General features: G+C 43.4%; 2 protein-coding genes across 6 annotated transcripts in view; one reads left to right on the forward strand and one right to left on the reverse strand.

Annotated features, from left to right (window-relative positions):
• Positions 1-256: 256 nt before the first annotated feature.
• GPR19 (G protein-coupled receptor 19) overlaps positions 257-17,520 on the reverse strand; it is an 82,531-nt gene continuing 65,267 nt past the window's right edge. Inside the window, exon 5 of the transcript XR_007469951.1 lies at positions 257-6,049. The gene's annotated coding sequence lies outside the window, so the exon portion shown is untranslated. The remainder of the gene's footprint in view (positions 6,050-17,520) is intronic.
• The window catches only part of CREBL2 (cAMP responsive element binding protein like 2), a 56,450-nt gene continuing 51,969 nt past the window's right edge, over positions 13,040-17,520 (forward strand). For 2 of the 5 annotated variants that reach the window (XM_033408124.2, XM_033408125.2), the window contains exon 1: positions 13,041-13,374. In XM_033408124.2, the coding sequence (XP_033264015.1) occupies positions 13,360-13,374 (15 nt within the window). In that variant the 5' untranslated portion in view covers positions 13,041-13,359. Of the gene's footprint in view, positions 13,375-17,520 lie in introns of all 5 variants that reach the window. The other 3 variants (XM_012537232.3, XM_033408126.2, XM_033408127.2) reach the window with 3 other exon arrangements.

Consider the following 17,520-nt stretch of genomic DNA (forward strand, 5'->3'; position numbering starts at 1 on the left):
TTTTCCAAGACTGAAAAGTTACATCTCTAAATACATAGATGGGAGACACCTGGGATGGAGGAAAAGATAGTAAAGGCTGATTCTGGGATCCTGCTCTTATTGGGATTGTGGGAGAAGAGGTAGGATGAACATGAACTTTCTTTACCTACACTCTAGCACAGGCCTAGTGTTTTCGGCTTTCAATAAGCATTCCCTGTTTCTGTGCATTTTAAAGGGTTCAGTATAGTGACTGAGTAAACACTGGGAGATTGTCAAATAGTCCTTAGTCAAAAGTTTACTTGGGGGAGGCACAAGAAGGAATTATAATACATATGAACAAATCAGTAAAATAGATATGAATCAATGTTGTTCATACTGCAATGCTGGAAATGCAAACAATAAAATTATAGTGGCTATTAAGCCATTAAATCATCTTACCAGCCATTGTCACTGTATGCAGACAGAGCATACAATTACATTTTTTATTGGTAGTTGAGTATAGATCATCTGGAAATATAAGAATGAGAATAGAGGCAAAACATTCTCTGACATAAATCGTACCAATGTTTTCTTAGGTCAGTCTCCCAAGGCAATAGAAATAAAAACAAAAATAAACAAATGGTACCTAATCAAACTTACAAGCATTTTCACAGCAAAGGAAACCATAAACAAAACAAAAAGACAACCTACAGAATGGGAGAAAATATTTGCCAATGATGTGACTGATAAGGGCTTAATTTCCAAAATACACAAACAGCACATACAACTCAACAACAAAGAAAAAACAGCCCAATTGAAAAATGGGCAGGAAACCTAAATAGACATTTCTCCAAAGAAGACAGATGGCCAAAAAGCACACGAAAGGATGCTCGATGTTGCTAATTATTAGAGAAATGCAAATCTAAACTACAATGAGGTACCACCTTACACCAGTCAGAATGACCATCATTAAGAAGTCTTCAGACAACAAATGCTGGAGAGGGTGTGGAGAATAAGAAACCCTCTTACACTGTCGGTGGAAATGTCAATGGGTGCAGCAGCTGTGGAAAACAGTATGGAGGTTCTTCAAAAAACTAAAAGTAGAGTTGCCATATGATCCAGCAATCCCACTCCTGGGCATATCCCCAGACAAAACTATAATCCAAAAAGATACATGCACCTCTATGTTCATAGCAGCACTATTTACAATAGCCAAGACATGGAAACAAACTAAATGTCCATCAACAGATGAATGGATAAAGAAGATGTGATATATATATACAATGGAATATTACTCAGCCATCAAAAATAATGAAATAATGCCATTTGCAGCAACATGGATGGACCTAGAGATTATCACACTAAGCGAAGTAAGTCAGAAAGAGAAAGACAAATACAATATGATATCAGTTATATGTGGAATCTAAAATACTATACAGGGGCTTCTCTGGCAGTGCAGTGGTTGGGACTTTGCCTTCCAATGCAGGGGGTACAGGTTCAATCCCTGGTTGGGGAGATGGGATCCCACATGCCTCGTGGCCAAGGAACCAAAAAACATAGAACAGAAGCAATGTTATAACAAGTTCAATAAAGACTTTAAAATGGTCCGTATCAAAAAAAAAAATCTTTAAAAATAAATAAATAAATAAATATGATACAAATCAACATATCTACAAAACAAAAACAGACTCACAGATAATAGAGGACAGACGTGTTTGCCAAGGGGGAGGTGGGGAGGGGAGGTAAGAATTGGGAGTTTGGGATTAGCAGAGGCAAACAATTACATATAGGATGGATAAACAACAAGGTCCTACTGTACAGAGAACTATATTCAATGTCCTGTGACAAGCCGTAATGGAAAAGAATTTGAAAAAGATTGTATATATACGTATGTGTATAACTGAGTCCCTCTGCTATACAGAAGAAATTAACACAACATTGTAAATCAACTATACTTCAATAAAGTTGTTTAAAAAAGAATGAGAGTAGAGTGATGAAGGGAAATTAGTGCTATTAGTTTTAAAATTCTTTTATTTTATTTTTAAAAAGATTTTGTTATTCTAGAGCAGCTTTAGGTTTATAACTTGAAAGGGAGGTACAGAGATTTCCTATATATCCCTGCGTCCACCCATGCATAGCCTCCACCATTATCAACATTGCTCATTGGAACGGTTCTTTTTTTTAACCAGGGGTGAACCTACATTGACACATCATAATCACTCAACATCCACACTTTACCATGGGGTTCACCTTTACATAAGTTTGGAAAATGTATAATGACATATATCCATCATTATAATATCACGTAGAGTATTTCCACTGCCTTAAAGCCAATAGATTAAAAATTTTTTAATTTATTTTTTATATATTTATTTTTGGCTGTGTTGGGTCTTCGTTGCTGTGTGTGGGCTTTCTCTAGTTGCAGCAAGTGGGGCCTACTCTTTGTTGCGGTGCGCGGGCATCTCACTGCGGTGGCTTCTCGTTGCGGAGCACGGGCTCTAGGCCTGCGGGCTTCAGTAGTTGTGGCTTGCGGGCTTCAGTAGTTGTGGCTCGCAGGCTCTAGAGCGCAGGCTCAGTAGTTGTGGCGCATGGGCTCTAGAGTGCAGGCTCAGTAGTTGCGTCGCTGGGGCTTAGCTGCTCCTCCACAGCATGCAGGATCTTCCTGGACCAGGGCTCGAACCCGTGTCCCCTGCATTGGCAGGCGGATTCTTAACCACTGCACTACCAGGGTAGCCCCAGTGTGTGTAATTTAATACCATCTGTGTAAAAATGAGAGGGCGATACCCATACTCCTTGTAGTGTGTCCAACATTTCTGGAAGGTTATACAGTGGTTAACTCTGGAGAGTGAGTCAGAGGTTTTACTTTTTACCTTATGAGCCTCTTTGCTGTTGGAACGTTTTACCATGGGCACATGTTACTTCTGAAATAAAATGTACTTTTTTGTTGTTGTTGTTACTTTTACAAATCAAAAAGAGAAATTCTATCTGTTTAAGGAAAGTTTCTGTAGACAACATTGAGGGTTTTTTTCCACCTCTCTTAAATAACGTATTTTCAATTTTATTGAATAAATGGAAGATTCTAAATTCAGTCTCTTTGTCTAACATTCACTCCATCTGCCCATCCATCTCTCCTTGGTGATATTTGTTACAGGCATGGCGTGGGGAAAGTGAAGGGCACTGAGAAATTTTAGTCTGTCACCTTGCAAAAGGGACATAGTTCAAGAAAGTTGAAAGTGAAAACTCACTCCAGAGTGAGTTCCACGTCTCACTAACATTTTGAAAATGTTCTTTCCCAGAGATGTCACAATTGGTTGAATGAAAATTCTGGGTGATGGAGGGATTAAGATAATTTCTGGAATATGTATTGGGCACTGTCATGCAGCAGCAATGCACCCCCATGGAGACATCCCAACCATTCTTCTGTCACTTGTTGCTTGTGGGTGATAGAAAGAGCCTGGAGGGAAAGGGAGCCCAGAGGTGTGGCCGGTACCACCTGCTGGTACCACCAACATCTAAGCAAGGGTCAGAGACTGTGTCAGAAACTATATCAGTCATCAGGTATTAGTAAGAGCATACCAGACGCCAGGCCCTTAGACTACAATGGTAAATCCCCATACCATACCATTGTATAGCATACGTGTATTGCAAGCATGACATGATATAATAAAACATTACAAAATAAAGGGAAAGCTATTGAGGAGCTGCCGACTGCATGTGAAGGAGCCAAGCCCCCAGATTTAATTGTTACTCTCCGGCTCAAACTCTCAGCGGCTCCCAAGCAGCTTCAAAGTAAGTCCCCGCTCGGATTCAGTGCACTTCATCATCTAGCTCCTGTGTATGTCTTTGGCCTTAGCTCTTGACGCTGCTCCTCCCATCTCCTGAGATGCCTGTGTTACACCCAAACCAAATTATTTGTGGTTTCCCATTGTAATTTCACACCAGGCTGCCTTTGAAAACATTTCTTTTCTTGCCTGCTTGAAAAACTTGTGCTCATCCCTTGAGACCTGGTACAGACATAAGCCCTTCAGGAAAGATTTCCCCTAGATCCCCTCTGTATTTTATGTGTAGCTTTATTATCACACTTTACACACTATCCTGCGCATACTTAGAGAGGTATGCCCGAGAATCCCCCGTCAGTGTGTAAGCTCCCTGAGAGCAGAGACCCTGCCTCGTGAATCTTGGTGTGTCTAGCATACAGCACAATGCCTGGGGAGAAGGAGCTGCTCAAGGTGTTTTATGAATGAACGGATGGATCAAAAAGTGAATCAGTCATCCTCCAGCCGAAGGATTTCTTTGTAGTACAACATTTCTTAATATTGAGACAAATCTGGTAAAACTTGCATCTCTCTTGGGTTCTATCTCCTCGCTACTTCAGTCCCAGGGCAACAGGCTCTCCCCAAGGCACTCTAGCGAGGTTCCTGTAGCAATTACGAGAGAATCAACTGTACTGCCAGTGCAGTTTTGCGTAGGGAAAGATTCACTTCACGGCGCACCAAGTCACCGATTAGGTATCATTTAAATCTTGACCGCGTACTTGTAAGCCTGATGCCTGAGTTCTTCTTCCTTCCCATAGCTAGCCTCTCTCCGAACAAGCTGAGATAACAACCTGCTTTCTTTGGCAAATTGATTAATGCGGACATTACTCAATAGGCCTGGTTGTATGACATGTCCAATAACATTGCCATTTTGTTTATGGGGTGTTGGGTAAAAATACCCAGGAATTTACTACCAGTAGAGTGACCACCTGTTTGCTGGAGACATTAAAGAGGGAAATCTGGGGAGGCAGCCCCGCTGAGGGATTCCATCACCAGCCTCCACTCCCACAAGAAACTGCCTCTTCTGAGCTTGGCAATAGCATCTGTGGAAACAAGAGAACAGCAGTGCGGGTACCTTAGCACTTCGCTTGGCTGGAAGGAGGGCAGAGCTGGAGAGGGTGTCAAGCACTGCTTCAGAGGCGACGAGAGAAGTGCATCTTGATTTAGGAGTAGAAACAAGGGAGAAAAGGAGCACGCATGAGAGAAGGGATGGGAAGTGAGGAGGAAACACAACTGTAGGGCAGGAAACCGGGCAAGTGCAGCCAGGACCACTCCCCCCTCACCTCTGGGACCCTGCGGGGGACACGGGAGGCTAGGGGAAGGGGAGGTGTGATCCTGTCTGGAAGCTGTGATGAGAAGGAAGGGAGCTGGCCTCTACTTGAGCCTCACCTGCAGCAGCCAGAACAGAGCTGATCAACAGACACATTCCGTGCTGAGTGGCAAAGGAGGCTATCAAAGCGAAACACGGCAGAAGGCCTGAAGTTTTCTAAGACCAAACAAACCGGAGAAAATCCTCCAGGTTTAGGGAAAGGATAACCGCCTCCCAGGACTTGCTGTCTGAAAACACAAAACATCAAGAAGAACAGAGCACAAGGCAAGAACCATGTGAAAAAAAGGGAAAGGGTGAGGCACAGAGGAGAGGGTCAGAGAGTCCACGGTGATGTCAGAGGTGCCAGACACTGAGGCAAAAGTGACATTTCTTGCACAACCTCTAATGACGTGTGCATCAGCCAGTGCAAGGCCATCCTGAACTGGCCATGGTACCATACGAGATGCTTGTCTGAGGCAGGCAGCATCACTTAAGACAAAATGACTTTCTTTTCTGATTTAGAAAAACATCTAGAGACTAGAGCTGAAATGTAAAGTGAATCTGTAAAATTCGAAATGACATGTATGTACTCCTGGTAGAAAGCGGAAGGAGAGGATTGCTACTCGTGTTTTGAATCTCATAATCGTGAGAGCAGCAGGTGTGTCGGGAGAGGTGCAGCAACAAACTAGACTCTTACATGCCTACACTGAACTCTAAAATGAGCCCTGTAGCAAAATTAGCTAGTCGTATAAACTCTCAGTTCTGATAATACGGTTTATCTTGTTAGGGAGACAAAGTGGCTGTTTAAAGATCTGACTTAAAGGGAAAAAATGAAAGGCACAAAGAGCTTAGTAATTGCATGGAAAATATGTATATGCTTATACAAAGTTCCTATAGATCGCTGTGGTTAATCCGTCCCCTGAAGTTTCTAGTAGAAGGCCCCAGAAAATGCTGGGCAGCAAAAAGTCTGGAACAGAAATGAAAAGAGAATAATTCTTTTACTCAGATTAAAACACAGACAAGCAGAACCGTGGTTGCTCCACACACATCCACACCCAGGGGAGATGGTACTGAGGCATTTCTGTGACTGTCCCTGGAAAGAGAGGTGATGGTGTCAGAAACCACTCAGAAAAGTCCACTGCAAAACTTGACAGGGCTCAGGTGTGGGGAAAGACCTTTTTAAAACAGTACATTTCATTTGGATATGTGACAGCTGAGAAATAGCACGGTGTGACTCTCTGAAGACCAGAAACCGTGAGGGCACAATCACCATGGCTTGTTTCCAAGGATCAAAGGATGTCCTGTGAAACTTGTTTGAGATACATTTATAATACATATTTTAAAAGAACTATTTCATATAGCAAGCAGAAAAAAAATCTTTAATGACTTGGACACATTTATGAATGACAGAGACAGAAATGGCTGTTCAGCAGAACGATGCTATCTAACTTTTAAGGACAATCATGCCGTCTGTCAAAGGACTGCTGTTGGTGACAAAAATACCCTTAGCACAATCGGTCAAATTCCATGTGGCAATCCTTTAATTCCTACGTGATAAATTTCACGCAAACATTTTTGGAAACTGAGTGGTATTACTACTACTAATATTATATTTTATCTCACAAAATATGAGGTGCTATACCATTCAAGTACCATTGTCTTGACCAAAGAAGACTGACATTAACCATATTCAGGCTTAAATGTTTTTGGAAACAATTCTAATGTATAAGTAAAATGGTTTAAAGATGTATCTGGAATGGAAGGCTTCTTATGCAGATGAGGAAGCCTTTAAGGGAATTCAAAATATGCTGTAAAAGTTCTTGAATATGTAAACGAGCCAAAAAATAAATGAAGATATGTGATACCAAATAGAAATATCAGAATACCCATAATATTAAAAGTAATGCCAGAAAGAGTCAAAGGTGTTTACATCTAGCAGTAGATAACACCTAGAGACAGGAAATATTAACACTTAAATTCTCATAAATATTGTTTGGAGCTTTTTGAAAACATCTTGACGGTCGTAAGTAAGTCTGATAGAGTCCCAATAGTAAATTTTAGGTTGCATTTTTTTTCTTAGAAATGGAGACTATTGAAGCAAAATTTGGAGGACTTAAGGCTATTCATAAAATAAGAAATAGGTCCCCTGCTGCTCTCCTGAAGTCACAGGTACCAAAACCATGCTTTCTCCTGCATAGCCCAGGATTCCAGTCTTCTGTTCCTTAACAATGTAGGATCTGGAAGATGAGCCCTGTCAGATTTCTATTCAGCAAACAACTCTGGGTTTACCAAAACTTAACTGGAAAAAACCTCAAAAGTGAACTTTGATGAAAGGAAGCTTGTTTTTGAAAAAAAAAATGTTCCTAAGCAAACATGCAGGCTGAGTTTTTTTTTTACTTCCTCCATCACAAGTGCCATGGTAAGTTTAAGCTTCTTCGGGTCTGAGTCAGTAGAATAAATGTGCCTGTCTTACGTGTGTCTGCTGGGTAAACCCTCAGGAGAATTGTGAAAGACGGTACCTGGTCACTTGTTGGTTCTTCATCTGTCTCCTATCTCCCCTGCCCTAACCTTCATGGGCATCCACTGTTTACTGGGCTGCTCTTTAAATGCTCAAAGCTCCAGCACAGCAATTAGATCTACAGAGATCTCTCCCCTTCTTAGAACACCTGTCCTTCAAACCCATATGTGTATTCCTCTTTTCTCCCAAACCTAAACCTAATCGTCAGGTAGCAAATACAAGGAGAAAAAAAAAAAAAAGAAGCACATTCATACTAAAGTGTAAATGACTAATAGTGATGCTTAGCAAGCCATCTCTTATAAAGGCTGGTTTAGTTTTAAACAGTTGCTTATTGGCCAAATAATTGGCCAAAAAAACAGTTGCTTATTGGCCAAATAATTCCCATTTTTTTTACTTAAGCAAGGGCACACTTCATTCTTTCCTACAGTGTGAGGTCCATAACGCTTAGTATTTTCAGTAGAAACGGTAGTTGGGAGGATACTGAGAAAAGCTGTTGCTGAGTTGGAGGTGACACTTTCAGTACATTGGTGAAGGGGAAGAGGTAAGGGAAAGTTTGAACGTGGAAGGTTTTGGTTCCTTGAGCTTCATTTTCTCTTCCTTATTTTTATGCTGATCAGATCTTTTTTCATTCCTCGGCAACAGACTGTTTCGGTCCTTTGTGGCACCATTTATTTCTTTTGCTCCTGCTGACAAGCTGGAGGCTGAATTATGTGCTCATTCTGAAAATGTTCCTTTAGGCTCTTGCTTCTGAACTTTCTAGCCAATGCAGAGTAAATAGGTACTGTGCTGTATGCAAATGTAGGCATATTTGTCCGTGTAGGCAAAGGGGGGGGGAGCATTTTGCAAAATGCCTTTAGAACAGAACCAAACTTTTGAAATGGAATATTTTATAGCCTCATGACAATAAGCTAAACTTTTCGGAAACAAAAAGGACAGAGAAATACTTATCTATAAAGTACGTTGGAAAAAACACACACAAAAAACAAAACAGGACTAAAACTTCAACAGTGAGTTCACCTCAAGCATTTCATGAATTTCACATGACCCACCCACTTTTTCTCTGTACCTCTGAAGATTACCATATCAGCGGCAATAATACTCTGTTGTTCTAGTGCCAGATTTACATATCAATGTAGCCATGGCATTCCTGAATGTAGAATATTGTACTGTTCCCCTTGTTTGTGGTTTCTAAATAAGGTTAATTTTTGTTCCCTTACCCTCCTCTCTTAATCTTATGCCACCCCCTACCTCTCTTCAATCAGTGGTTTGTTTTTTTTCTTTGAATAGTTTTCCTCCTTCTCTTTCCCCGTCTCTGTGTCATAATCGGGACCATCCACAAATTCACTGTACAACCATGCTGCGTTTTAAAAATCTTTATCACTCAGCCACAGATGATCAACTCTTTGAGAAGACAGGCCAGGGACAGAGAAGTAACGACGGGTCACTTCTGGGGTGACTCTGGGATACCTTCTTCCCCAAATGTATGGTGTGTGTTAAGGTGGGTCAGAAGTTACCGTGGTCGATTTCACGGCCACCTTTGTTTCTTTCTTGGAAGGTTTTGTTGTTCATTCTTGCTATTTCTAGATTGGAGATGAGTCTAGCACAAATCTGCATGGCAGAATTGAATCAACCAATTTTCATTTCCATTGAACGTTTGGAAAGGGCTGGATAATTTTTAAATTCTTAGACTCTTACGTGTCAAACTTAATGGAAAGCCAGCTGGAGCCTAACAAGCTATTTTAATGAGCTTCCTTTCTCTCTGATGTTCCCCAGGGGCTAGTGCCAAGCAGACCCATGTGGCCCAGGGAGTAACATGATCATCTTGGCTCTGTTTAGACACCTGTGCTCTTTTAGCCAAGCAGTAAGGGGAGCAGGAGAAAGAGAGAGATGAGGGCATGGAAGGCATGCAGATCAAGAAGGAGTGGGTGTGTGCCATGCTGTTTAGGAATTCACTACAAGAAACTCCACAGCAACAGCAGAGACCTGACGCCTCACAGGCCAACAGTGCCTCTATGTGGGGTGTCTGAGAGCACATGAAATGTGTTTGTGTGTGCTGGGGAGGAAAGGTGGGGAGGGGAGGGAGGAGAAAATTATATGCATTTTTCAAAGGAACTGAATGATTCGGAGGTTCCTTTCGAGAAGGCAATATAGGAAGAAAAGATTGAAAACCATGTATACAAAATATCCAGGACCCTGAGATTATATTCTTCATCTAAGCTTCCTCCCACTCCTTTAAAAAAAAAAAAATTGCTGTGTTCACTTTTCCTTTCCCATGAATTAGCCTGATGCTTGGCTCTCCCTACCCACTCTGAACAACTTAGCACATAGATATTAAACTTGGTCTGTATCGTTTAGTGATTGTTCTTAGTCTCCTGTATGTGTGATTTTCTCCTTCCTGGATTATAGGCTCCTTGAGGATTTAAATTTACAGAAGCAAATACTTTTCTTCTGTTCTTCCTCACCCCTTTGTTACCAATCCTGGGTACTTCTCAGCAAATATTTAACATATGACTATACAATACTTCTTCATAAGATTTTCTTCCCTTTACCAAGTCTTACTTTATGATGCGATTGTTTGTTTTTATAAATTAAATTTTTAGTAAATAATTTAAAGTATTTCCACACTTTCTAAAGTGAGGATGTTTATAGTTTCTCAATGTACAGAAATGCGAAGAAAACAATACACCGTACTCTCCACCACAATATTTCACATATTTGCTTCATCTCTTTAAAAGTTAAATCTAGGGCTTCCCTGGTGGCGCAGCGGTTGGGAGTCCGCCTGACGATGCAAGGGACGCGGGTTCGTGCCCCGGTCCGGGAAGATCCCACATGCCGCGGAGCGGCTAGGCCCGTGAGTCATGGCCGCTGAGCCTGCGCGTCCGGAGCCTGTGCTCCGCAACGGGAGAGGCCACAACAGTGAGAGGCCCGCGTACCGAAAAAAAAAAAAAAGTTAAATCTAGGGCTTCCCTGGTGGCGCAGTGGTTGAGAGTCTGCCTGCCAATGCAGGGGACACAGGTTCGAGCCCTGGTCTGGGAAGATCCCACATGCCGCAGAGCAACTAAGCCCGTGTACCACAACTACTGAGCCTGCGCGTCTGCAGCCTGTGCTCCGCAACAAAAGAGGCCGCGATAGTGAGAGGCCTGCGCACCGCGATGAAGAGTGGCCCCCGCTCGCCGCAACTAGAGAAAGCCCACGCACAGAAACGAAGACCCAGCACAGCCAAAAATAAATATAAAAATAAATAAATAAATAAAAATGTTACCATTCTTTAAAAAAATAAGTTAAATCTACAGCTAACCACCGCAAGACCCTCTCCATCCCATTTCTCTCTCTCCCTCCCTAGAGAAAACCACTCTCCTGAAGTTGGTGTACATATTACTTCCCTAGCACGTGTTTAAATTTCCATCACCTGGTTCAAAACGTCTTAGTCCTCCTTCCTGAGGGCCCGGCGCACTTTTGTCAGCAGGGATGCAGACAGAGTGACAGAGGACTAACCCCGGGGGAAAGGCAGTTCCACGCCGAAAAAGAGGGCTTAGCAGTGGCAAGGGCATAGCTGGGGAGGAGGACTGAGGCCTTACTGGGCACGGAAAAGGGGTATTAGGTGAGGAAAGAGGAGAAGAACCTGCAAGGAGCACAGGCTTTGCTCCCCTGATCATCAGAGAGGATGCGGCTAGACGTCTCTGAGACTGCGTGGAATGCGGTTTGGAGGTTACAGATGCCCCCCTACCCTGGCTGGGCCGAAAGTTGCAACCCCACATGATGACCTGGTTAGGCGGCATTTACTTCTGAGGGACTGACCTGCTTTAGTTCCTCTGAAGCGTTGTACATATCGGACAGAGACAATTCTGCTTTTCTATTATTACTCTTCCTCAATTTGGAGTTGTCAGATAAAATAGAAGACACATAGTTAAATCTGACTTTCAGATAAGCAATGAATGCTTTTTTTAGTAAAAGTGTGTCTCAAGTATTGTATGGGACATACTTATACTAAAAAGGTACTTGTTTATCTGAAATTCAAATGTGAGTGTCCTATATATTTATTTATTTATTTGCTGTACGCGGGCCTCTCACTGTTGTGGTCTCTCCCGTTGCGGAGCACAGGCTCCGGACACGGCTCACGGGCCCGGCCGCTTCGCGGCATGTCGGATCTTCCCAGACCGGGGCACGAACCCGTGTCCCCTGCATCGGCAGGCGGACTCTCAACCCCTGCGCCAACAGGGAAGCCCCTGTATATTTATTGCTAAATCTGGGAACTCCACCTCATTTGAACTTTGGAAGGGTTTAGCAAAGCACTGTAGGAGTCTGAAAAGGAGTGAGTCAAAGGGGCTCTCCAGAATAACATTAATAAAGACAATCTTTGTCAAATTCTCAATGGCCTAACACAGGCCAAAACAACAAGCTCACTGACTTTACTAAATCAGGAGGATGCCAAGACATTCTTTGTTATTTACTATTGAGATGTAATTCACATACCATAATATGCACTCATTTAAAGTACACAATTCAGTGGTTTTTAGTATATTCAGAGTTGTGCAGCCATCCCTAAATCAATTTTAGAACAGCTTCATCACCTCAAAAGAAACCCAGTACCTATTAAAAACCACTCCCCATTCCTGGCCCCCCTCCCTCCCTGCTGTTCCCCAGCCCTAGCCCCCTACATCCACTCACCAGCTTTTCGTTTCTTTAAATGTACCTATTCCGGACATTTCATTATAAGTGGAATCCGCGATATGTGGCCTTCTGGGTCTGGCTTCTTTCACTGTGTGTTTTCAAGGCTCATCCTCGCGCATCCACATTGCAGCATGTATCAGTACCTCATACCTTTTCATTGAGGAATAATACTCCTTTGAATATAAATACCACAATTGGCCAGCCATTCATCCACTGTTGAACACTTGGGTTGTTTCCACTTTTTGACTACTAAGAATAACGCCTTTAGGACAGAACGTTACTGCACGAGTTTTCGTGGGGACACACGGTGTCATTTCCGGTGGGATTGCGGCCATATGGTAACTCTATGTCTAATATCGGAACTGTCAAATGGTTTCCAGAAGGAGCTGCACCATTGTGCATTCTTAGGTTTTTTGTTTGTTTTGTTTGGGGGGGGGGTGAATTTTTAAAATAAACAGGGTTTCCTCGGTGTCTATGAGGAGGGCCTGCTCCCAGGGCCCCTCCTTCAGGTCCCCTCTGCGGGGCTCCTAGGGTCCCCTCCCTACGCCCGGACCGCTGGAACCCAGGGACCAAAACATTGTGGGAAACGTAGTTTCGGCCCCTCCTGCGTAGCGCTCGCCGGCAGGAAAACGGACGCCTTTCTTGAGGCTCTGTGGACATCGTAGTTTCCTTTCTGGTTCGCCGCGCAGAGACCGCGGTAACGAAAGCTACAATCCCCAGAATGCCGCGGTGCTACGGCAGCCGAAGCGGCCAATCCGCGCGCCGCGCTGCTGTCCTCTCTCCGGTCCGGGCCTCTCTCCAGGGCGTCTGTAAACACAGCCAGAGCCTGTCATGGAGGGGGAGGAGGAGGCAGCCGCGGCGAAGGGAGGCGTTCTGCGCCGCCTCCAGGGTCCGCTCTGCCATCCCTGAACTGGTCCCTCGTCCCCGTGACTGTGGCATCAGGGAAGCGAACTGTTAGGCGAGAGGAGGAGGCAGTCAGAACCTTATCCCGTTCTTTCCCCGGGGCTGGGGCCGGGCCGGGCCAGGCCGGCTGAGCCGGGGGAGGGCCGGGGGAGGGAGCGCCCGGCCGGGCTGGCCTGTCTGCCGAGATGGATGACAGTAAGGTAAGTCCCGGGGTTTGCACGCGCAGCTGCTGCAGCCGCCGCCTGCTTGTCGCTAAGTGCCCGCCGCTGAGCCTCAGCCCTGTAACCCACGCAGCACCCAAGAGACACCGGCCTTAGACATCTCTGCGCCTCCAGCTATGACCCCAGCTACCCAGACAGGAATTGAGGGAACAGCGGGCTGCGTTCTTCCAGCAAGGGCCCACTCCTCTGGAAAATCACACCCAGGGCAAGCCTGTTGGTCAGCTTTTCCAGGTAGTGTAAACCCTAGTCCTCCCGAGATAAGTGAAGAAACTACTGTGCTTTTTCTTTTTGCCTTCCTTTGCCCCCACCCAACCTTTCTCCACGTTGGAGACCTTAACTAGGGCACCCTGAACCGGCCCTGTTCCCCTTGACGGTCCCCCTTTCTTCTCCCAGGCTCCCTTACTCAATGCCCCATTCATATAATCGGTTCACTCCCGCTCTGAGCTGTTCTGCTAAGCTCCTGTTGCTATTCGTCCAGCGTCTGGAATCTAACCTCCTCTAGAAAGCCTTCTCCAAGAAAAGGAATGAATTCCTTCTTGTTAATCTATCTTAATATTCCATCCCCATCCCCCTTTCCCTATCCAGATCACTTATCCCTATGATGATAAGATGACCGACAGTATTCATTATTGGTTAATTCATATAGTTTATGTATAACCTTTGTCTATCCGCCTTAGTGTTGTCTAGTTATATGTCATGAAGATAGTGATGGTCAGTTTATTCATCATCAGCTTATCGATGTTTTAGAGTGTTTAGGAAGTTGGACTTTTTTTTTTTTTTAAGGAATCAGACTCTAGAATTTGCCAGTTTTCAAAATAGACACTCTTCCCTATGCTTTCCAGAGGTCTTACTTTCCACACTCTCTGGCATGCCGCTTGTGATAGTTTTTTCCTTCATTTGGGTACCCTTTCCCCCTCCATCTAACCAGTAACATTTTGCTGCTATCAAGTTTTTGTTTCACCCATCCTCAGAGAGATTGAAAAAATTTCCATCTTCTCTGTGCTGCTTCTGTTATTCTACCTTATCTCCTCTTCCTGTTCCTGCAGAAGGCTCCGAGAGAAATGCAAGCAGGGAAAGCCCAAGGCAGTACTCTGGAATCAGGACTCACTAGAGGAAGCTTATTTGTGAAGTAGCAAACCCCTCCTAATAAGAAGTGGTATTTCCCAGACAGAAAGGAGGAGTTCTGAAAGTTTTCCAGAAAAATCAGAAGAGAATTTTCCATAACAACCTTTGCTAGCTTGATCTTTCAGTGTTAATTTTGAAATTAAGTCCAAATACTGTATCCACTATCTTTCCTAGATATGGCTGGGAAAGGATGCTAAAGCAACATATTCTTTTATGTCCTCGGTTTGAGACTCTCACAGTATATTCTACATAATTTTCAGTTGTTTCTTTTTTGAACCTTTGAAACATGTAATAACTTTCTCAGAGTCTTCAGTAATCTCAAATAAATTCAAGAAAAATACATAGGATTTTGAGTTATCTTATCTACCTATAAAATAACATAGACTTATTTCTAGAAACAGGCAAGCTCTAGTGGAAGGTATAAAGTGTTACGGTTTTGCCTAAAGAGTGAAGTTAATTTTGGGGGCTAGGCTTTTCATAACTTCTTAGAATGTTCATAGCTAAGCAAAACGAATTCAGTACTCATTCTTTATTAATTCATTGTATTGTGACGGTATTTAAAAACCAGCAGTTTCTTCAATCTTTAATGATTACGGAAAAGAAAAACCACTTCAGATGTCTCTGGATGGATAGTGCCTCTGTGAATACACTACTTTCACTTTGAATACATGTCGTAGCTGTGGTTGAGTAATATTTAAATGCCACGTACAGCAAGACTGGACTGCTCTTTCAGCAGTCAGGCGGTATGAAACAGTCTTTTAAAAAGGCTCCTAGGCCTGCCTTTCCCTGTGCTCTAATTGTTACAGTCCTGCAAAATTGTATTCTCCTCCTAGTAGATACCTACATACTCACACACAAAACACACTTTTCCCTCACATTATGTATGGGTGATGGAGTCTCAGGTTCCATTTTCCCCTGTATAAGGGGATAGTTGAGGCTTGAAAGTATATGGTGGTTGTGCTGGTGAGAGCATAAAAGATGACAAACTGGCTGACAGCAAGGCCAGGGCAACAGGAAGAGGACAAAGTGGGCAGGTGCAGCAGTTACAGAGAGGCAGTATTTGAATGAGCAGGTCAGGAAACATGATGATGATGTGATGAATCCCTTTATAAAGATTCTGTATTTTGAGTTGTTTTCATCAGTGGTGGTGAATGAGTTTGCTAAGAGCTTTCCACCTTCTGCCATCTAGTTTCCTGGAGTCAGGGCAGGACAGTTTTGAATGGGAGTGCAGCTTTGCCTTCCAGGTAGGTAGCAATGTGCCTGTTATGTTACATCATAGAGTACTGGTTAATAGTGATTGAATTGAATTGGAACAGAGTGGCATTAAGGAGACTGCCCTAGATGTACCTGGGCTTTATTAATCAGTTTGCTCTATTGAGCCAGCCAGCCAGAGTATACAGACTACAGCTAAGGGGAAAAATAACGCAAGAGACAGACTGGGCTTGGGGAAGTGCTAAGTAGCAGATCTCAAATTCTGATTGAATAGATTTCTACTTAGGCTAGTTGGGAAGCCAAAAATGTTGGCTAAGTTATTTAACCTTTTTGAGCTTCCATTCTGTCTGTTAGATGGTCAGTACCTTCTTCCCAGGCTTTGCTGAGGATTAGAGATAATGCATATGAAGCATCGAATAGAGTCTAACACGTGACAGGCACTCAGAAAATATTATCCTTATCATATTACCTGTCAGGGACTTCCTCGGTCTTTAACACAGTGCAGTAGGCACCTGAGATGCTCATTTTAGTAACTTTTAAGTGTGCGCTGTTGCATGGCATTTGCAGCTGTGTTTCCCCCATGCTACCCTCTGCTCCTAACTATGCCCCACAGTGGGACAGGGACAACGGGATGGGGCATGAAATGACCTTAAACTGTGCCCTTAACTGTCAGATTGTGTGAGAAAGGTAGTGTCCTGAGTCTACCTGCTTGTCCACCACTAAGAAAAAGCGCTTGTTTTTATGAAAGCCTCTTCTCCCTAACGTGCTGTGTTCAATTACAAAAAAAACTGAAATGTGTTATTTTCAGAGGCTTTGATCATAGAGGGTTTCTTATTTTCTATTTGACTTTCATGTTTATCGAATGAATGAATGAGTAACTTGAAATATCCTAGACCAGCTGTGTTCCTGCCGCAGACTAAGCTGGTAAAAGACCACCATTCTGTATTGCCCAGCCTGACAGTTTAGGGCACCAAGTTCCAGCTGAGGGACTGGTGAGAGAGCGTGTCAGCCACTGGCCACAGGATGCTAAGATGAGCTGCCCTTCTCCTCCATACTTCCTTTCCACCTGTGCTCCACATGATTCTTTGAAAATGAGGTTTTTTATACCTTCCTTACCCCTTCGGTGAGTACTGCTGGTTCTCACAAAAATTTTAACCCGGCCAAAAATCTCTTTGACATTCCCAGAGCTGTCCTTTGGCCCCTGAAGTCCCTCCTGTCGGCCCCTTAGCCATCCTTTGCTATAGTTGGAACTACCTTCCTGGGGCAGTGCCACGGAGCCCAGAGACTTTCTTCCTTTTCTGTTCTCCTGCTCTGTCCATGCTTTCCATGATAGCAAGACAGAAGAGCCAGCTCGTTTACCAACCTAGACAGTAGATATTCCTGTTTTAAATGTGCCTTCCTTACCTGCGCAGGCTACGGGTACATTTTAACTAGGGTACCTCTACAGATATCAGTTGAAATCTAAGTTTAAATAACCTTATTCAGAATGTTTTGCTCTTTAAGGTTTTCCTAAAAGTTTGTTCATTTATTCATTCATCGTCAAACATTTGTTAGACACCTAATATGTATGTAATACGAGGCATTGTGCTAGAGATACAAAGACAGGTAAGAGTTTATAATTATTCTCAGGAGCTTATGTTTCGGTGGGCTAGACAGACATACAGAAAAATAATTACAACGTGGTGAGGTAAGAAATGAGGGCAGTCATGGCAAAGTGCTTTGGGGGCACTAAGAATGGATGCCTGACTGGGTATGTCAGACATGGGTTCACACAGTAGGAATGAATCT

This window comes from Orcinus orca, chromosome 11 (genome assembly GCF_937001465.1).
Source record: "Orcinus orca chromosome 11, mOrcOrc1.1, whole genome shotgun sequence".
In the NCBI taxonomy this organism is placed as follows: Eukaryota; Metazoa; Chordata; class Mammalia; order Artiodactyla; family Delphinidae; genus Orcinus; species Orcinus orca.